The sequence below is a fragment of the Diospyros lotus genome, chromosome 5, assembly GCF_014633365.1.
Source record: "Diospyros lotus cultivar Yz01 chromosome 5, ASM1463336v1, whole genome shotgun sequence".
Lineage (NCBI taxonomy): Eukaryota > Viridiplantae > Streptophyta > Magnoliopsida > Ericales > Ebenaceae > Diospyros > Diospyros lotus.
Window position 1 is genome coordinate 33,146,083 of NC_068342.1, and position 6,621 is coordinate 33,152,703.

At 34.7% G+C, this 6,621-nt stretch overlaps 1 protein-coding gene across 1 annotated transcript; it reads right to left on the reverse strand.

The window, feature by feature from the left end:
* Positions 1-273: 273 nt before the first annotated feature.
* Positions 274-898, reverse strand: LOC127802223 (uncharacterized). The gene is made up of 2 exons (XM_052337935.1): positions 814-898; positions 274-728 (listed from the first exon to the last, which is right to left on the reverse strand). Exons 1-2 carry the CDS (start codon positions 896-898, stop codon positions 274-276), a joined length of 540 nt encoding a protein of 179 aa, XP_052193895.1.
* Between the last annotated feature and the right edge of the window lie 5,723 nt (positions 899-6,621).

A 6,621-nucleotide genomic window follows, 5' to 3' on the forward strand; every position in this document is an offset into this window, starting at 1 on the left:
GAACCTCTATAAATATCTCTTGTTCCTTGTGATTGTACGATTTATTAATCTTACTGCAATCATCACATATTAAGATCACAAATTTAAGAGTTTTCAAAAGAGGTAAAATTATTAATTTTTTTGAAAAACCCAATTCACCCTCCTCTTGGGTATTTTTCTGAGTAACAATATGTTTTTCTCTCCCAATACTCTTAATGCTTCAAAATTCAAATGTTCATACCTTTTGTGCCACAAGGAAGCTTGATAATCTTGAATAGTCTTAAGGCACTTCGACTAACTCATGTTCAAATGGAGTGGGAACATGCAGTTTTTGGCCATCTTTATAGCTGCGACCAAGACATAGTTCTTATCAAACATGGAAAGTGTATCGCCTCTCATTTGGATGTCATAAACCCGTTCCAATAATTGCCCCAAGCTCAAAATGTTATTTTTCATCTCTGGTACATAGTACACATCACTAATATAGCTTCGACCACCAGTCTTCAACTGGAGTAGGATTTTGCCTTTCCCCTTAACTGACCTTTGTGACAAATCACCAAACGTGATAGTGCCACTAAATTCTTCATTGAGCTCCGCAAAGAATTCCTTTCTTCCACACATGTGGTTGGATGCTCCCGTGTCCAAATACCACGTAAATGAACTCTCGATGTCCACACCACTATAAGCCATTAGTAAGACCCCATCATCTTGCTTATCTTCATTGTCAGATTGACTCTCTCCTCCTTTTTCTTATAGTAACATTCAAAGGCATAATGACCAAACTTATTACAGTTATAGCATTGAATGCTAGATTTATCATACCTCCAATTTAACTTGCGTCCACGACCTCATCCTCGGCCACGATTGCGATTATGTCCTCTTTGACTAGTTGCGCTTTTACCATCACCACCATTGCCATCTTCCTTATGGTGGAATCTACCACCTCTACCTCTTTGGCTATAACTTCTTCTTTTTCCTCGTTGATAACTTCCTCGACTTAACTCACCACGTTTCCCTTGAAGTGATAACTTGGTTTGCAATGCTTGTTCAAGGGGTTTTTCATCTCCCTTGAGTCTCTCCTCGTATGCTTGAAGTGAGCCCATCGATTGTTCCACAATCACCTCCTCCATGTTTTTCGACTCTTCAATGACAATTGTCACAAAACTAAATTTTGAGTCAAGTGACCTCAAAATTTTTTCATGACTCGAGCATCATCTATCTCTTTTCCGTTTCTTCTTAGTTAGTGGACAATAGAAATCACTCGAGAAAAATAATCAAAAATTGACTTTGATTTTTCTTGACACAATGTTTCAAATTGTGCTCGAAGAGTTTGAAGATGAATTTTCTTTACCTTCTCCACGCCACCGAATGCCTTTTGGAGAAGTTCCCAAGCTTCCTTGATGTAGTGGCTGAGGCAATTAGCTCAAACATGCCTTCATCAACTCCTTGGTAGATTGTATAAAGTGTCTTTTTGTCTTTTTTCCTTTGCTTCTTCAATTCTTTCTTAGCCTCAGCAGTTAGTACGGCTTCTTCTGTCTCGTTCTATGGCTCATCACAGCCATCTTCAACAATCTCCCATATGTCAAGTGATCCCAAAAGTACTTTCATTTGTATACACAAAATATCATAGTTTTGTTTTGTGAGCTTTGGAGGAAGAATCAAATTTGTAGCCATTTTGTAAAAAAAAAACTATTCCAAAATAATTTCCAAGTCTTTAATTTCCAACCAAAGTTGATGTGAGCCACCAATTTAAAACCCACCAAATTAAAACAGTGAGCCACCAGCCAGTAAATCAAAGTAAGCTCACCAAATTTGACTTTTCTTTATTGGAGTTCCAAAGCCATGTGACTTACTCCAAGTTATCTTTCCTTTGTCTTTTCACTTCAACTCCAATACTAGGTCATTTTGTCGTCACCACATGCAATATGCAAACACTGGGCTCTTTTGTTTTCCTAGCTCGTCTTTTCCCTATTGCACGACTTCCTTCTCCAGCCGATTTTTCCAAATAGCCTTCTGTAGAAGTTTTAGCAAGTTGTAATGACAAACTGTAAACTAACTTGGATGATGGCGATAGTCTGGAGACGTCGTCTCCGTCGCAAATCTGATTCCTCAGGTTCTGATACCACTATGTTGGAGGTATCTTTCCCTTCTCTCAACAAACTCACACACTCCAATCACGTTGTGTGTGATTATAGTACAAAATTGAAGAAGACTTAAAAGAGGAGATTTATATTTCGGTGATTGAAAAAAACTGAGATATAAAGCCTATTTATAGGTAAGATTCAAGAGACAAACATAATAACACCATTAAAACACTATTAAAGTTACGAAATGCTTTAGCCTCTTATGCTTCCGTCTTTTGCTCTTTCGTCTTTCGACTTTTGATCCTTTGTTTGCCACAAGTTTATTCAACAAAAATAGCACCAAAGGTAGACTCAATGGAAGAAGGAATAAAAACACCAAAGTCGTGGAGTTAAATTCACAAGTCCTCACCTTGTAATCCCAACTTGGTAAGTTAAAATAAAGAATTTGATGAAAAACTCTTTGCTAAAGAAAGCTCACTATCACTTTATAAATTAGGACAAGACAAGGCTTGCTGAAGAAACACTGAGCCAAAAAAGAAGATCAAAGATTTAGAGAAGATTATTGAAACCATATATGCTAAGGAAGGGATCATTAAAGGATTTCACCAAACCAGGCAATACAAAGATAAGCTCATTCTTATTCAGATGGCCAACGTAGGCTATGAAATGTTATGCGAAGATCTTCTAAAAATCATCATCCCCAACTTCGACACTCGGATCTACTCACTAAATCCTAACAATTTAGCTAAATACTTCCCACTTCCCAGGAGTGAAACTCTCATTCATCTCGATACATTCAACTGAATGTTTGCCCATCATTTATGCACTTTGGTTACTAATGAGAATTTTAAGAGAATTTTTTCTTAAAAATCTTTCTATATATATATATATATTTATGTATAGTTTATTATTATTATTATTATTATTATTATTATTATTATTATTATTATTACTTTATGTATTTATTATTTTTATTTTAGTGATAACTTTATTCTTTGCAAATTCTTACTAGCATATGTATGTTGAAAGTCCCTATCTCGTCTCAACCTAGAATTCTCTCACTTTCTTAGGAAACCATGACCCCTTTAATAAACGTTAATAACATAACTTAGATTAGATAGGTAGTTGGGTTACACCATCCATGGGTGTTCCCCACATTGCAAGTTATTGCTTCCTCCCAGCTCCTTGGAGGACAATTCATCCATGGGAACTATGACAATCCTATTTTTACGCTAAGGTCTATAGATGGAAAGATGCCCTCGACAACAAGGGAGTAATGTTAACCAAAGAAACCATTAGAGAATATATTAACAGTATTAAACTTGTCCAACTTTATAATTAAAATGAAATTCACTCAAGCTTATCACATGTTTGTTATTCTCTTGAGTTCGATCTCCTTGGATCAGAGATTTCTACATATCCAATCCTCTTATTTCCCCATTTTTATTTACTTCATGATCAACCACTACCTGCGACTTTTTTTTGTCAAAAAACATGCTACATTCATCGTCAATTATTAAGGATGAACCATAACTTTGGCATTCATCGTTATACTTTTTCAAGATCCCATACTTTTTCGTGGACTATTCATAGAAGGAACTAACTAATTGAGTATCCTTATTCCCATTACTTTTTCGCTAATGTTCAGGATTGGATGGAAATCAATATGAACAATAACATCGTTGAAGAGAAAAATGCACAATCAGAACAGTAGTATATTTTTCTTCTCTTTTTTCACTTACCATTGTAAGGTTCCCTTTCTTATGCAAATGATGAACAATCTTTTACTTACCTTTATTTTCCATCATCTTATGATGATGTTTCTTTTTACACAAATCATGTAGAATCTTCCTTGTGCAGCACCAAGTATGTGATTATATTATTTTATTTATTACCTAAGTAGTCCCAATAGCCCTCATATCTAGCCTCCATCCACATAAAAGATCCACCTTGTTAACAAGCCCCCTTCATCCTTGTTAAATGCATGTCTTATGATGGACTCCAAGATGGGAGTCATTTAATACATAACTTGCAACCTACACCATTTGAGTGCGTCTTTGTTTAGTTTTAATGCATAACTTGCAACCTACACCAAGTATGTTGATTTTTTCTTTAGTTTGTAATCATATTTCATAAGCAGTTGTTAATTGTTACTATGCAAGGAAACCTTGGTCTTGACAAACAAGGAAACTAGTCTATAAATAGGTTGGTTGACTTGTTATTCAAGATATGCAAATCACTTCTAAAAGATCAATAAGGGATAAAAATTGGGTGTAATTGGGACTTGGGTTTAGAGAGAGAATACTAAGATTTGTAGTTGTAAATTTTACTACATAGTGATATTTTTTCTCTATCGTCCTGACAGTCGTGGTTTTTCCCTTTTAGGGTTTTCCACGTAAAATCTCTTTGTTTAAATGTGATTGGATCTTTTTTTTTTTTTCTCATCTTATTTCTTCAACATTTTCCTTTAACTATATCTCCCACTTCTTACAATATCCATTCTCATCTCTCCCACGAACATTCTCAATACCTTGAACTCCCCAATACATAGGACTAGGATTTACTCTCACCTCCAATTCATGACTACCTCCCCTTACATTTTCTAGTTGGGTGCAATTTCCTAATCCATTAGTAGGAAAATCTCTTGGAGATCGTGGACTCATGAGTCCTGGGATTCAGTTGATTCCTATCTAGAACAAGCTCGTATTTGATTTGTTATTCTAAGACTCATCCTTTCTGGGGAGAATTGGCTAGGTGCTCCTATGTAAGCAATGGTCTTCCTTGGACTTAGTTTACCTTTGCTTCTCAACCTAGAAAGACAATGTATTACATCTCCTTTCGAAAGGATATAAATTGCAATCTTAGCTAGCCTTTTCGCAACTTTCTTGGAATTTTCCCTAAATCCTAACATTCGGTGAGAAAGTTGGTTGAAGCACTATTGTTCAGAAGTTGCCCTTAACTTAACCAAAGTAGCAGATGAAGAAGAGAATTTCTTTGAGGAAAATTTTGTTACTGTTAGGATTAAAGTCATAATCCTAAATAGTAGAAGAAAAAAAAATAATCAAAGCAAGCACGAAGAATACACAAGATTTATAGTAATTCACTCTTAATGTGAGAGCTATGTTCACGTTACTGTCATTGTAAGTTTCTTCACTATAACCCAATTGGAGATTACAAGAGAATACATCCTTATCTAAGAAAAAATTTGGACAACAAAAAATACATGTGTGAAAAGATTGATTCGCGTACTGACTCTGCTTAGGGGCAATATGCGCTAAGGTGATAATTAGACTCCACACGCACTAACAATTACCTCTTTCAATTTATCTGAGGATGAAGGAACACGTCATTCTTAGACACCATGTGGATGATTGATGAGTAACCTCAAATGGCAAAGACATTTAGATAACCCATCCTCATTCCTCAGATGTATCGAACCTTCTCCTTTTTTTTTTTTTCATATAGTATCCTTGAATACTTTATAAATTTGGCTCACCAATACCACATGGTGGTGAAACATTTACCATTGTTAGAATTAGGTTTGTGATTGATGCCAACATAGAAGTTGAGCCTTAATTTAGTATTGTTTGGTATTTATCATTAACATTAGGTTTGACTTTGTTCTTAACACAAGGGCAAGGTCATGATTTTAGCACTAATGTGACTCTCTTTATCAATGTTAGAGTTGAATTTACCTTTAAAATAATGAATGCATTCAAGTTGAAATTATTTATCGAATGGGAAGAAAATAGTACTTTTGAGAAAGAGGGCATATTTTATTAAAATAAAGCAAGAATGCAAAAGAACAAATCTCAATTAGAGGATATCGAATTATTGATAGGGAGTTTTGAGATTACCTGATATCCATATGTGAGATAGATATTCCTCTAATCTTTGGAGCTTATAGAATTCTAATCAAACCATGTAAGTTATGTAAAATAAACCTCCCATTTAGCTCCCAATTTTCCCTTTTCCTCTACTTGCAAGGAGATCCTAACTTTTTTCAAGACTAGATCACCTTCTATAAAATCTCGCCCATGCACTTGTTTGTTTTGATATCAAGCCATTTTTTGATGATATGTTATTTGGTGAATCCCTACAACTTTTCTAATTTTTTCAATGAAATCCAAATTTACCTAGATCAAAAGTGCATTCTTTATAGGTGAAAAAGAGATGATCCTATGGCTTACTACCTCGATTATACGTGCACAATTTTTTGAAAAATTGTGCACGTAAGGATTTTAGGTGCCCTCATGGTCGACGCCAAGTGAAGAAGTATAGAATTTGAGTTAATCTGAAGAGTTCAATCCACGATTAACTTAGCAATTTCACTTTTTCTAGTTGTTGAATTCTTTTTTTTTTTTTTTGCCCTTCTCATTTTGTTCTCTCTTATAGCATTTTTTTTTATCTTTAAATGATTAAAAGATCCCTAATGACGACTTAATTAATGATTGCCCTTATCTTTTTGTGATGGAATTCTTATTCTTTTCATTAATATCTTCCAAAAATTTGTACAGAAATATAACAAATAAGGCATAAGCACTCAGCAAACATGCGT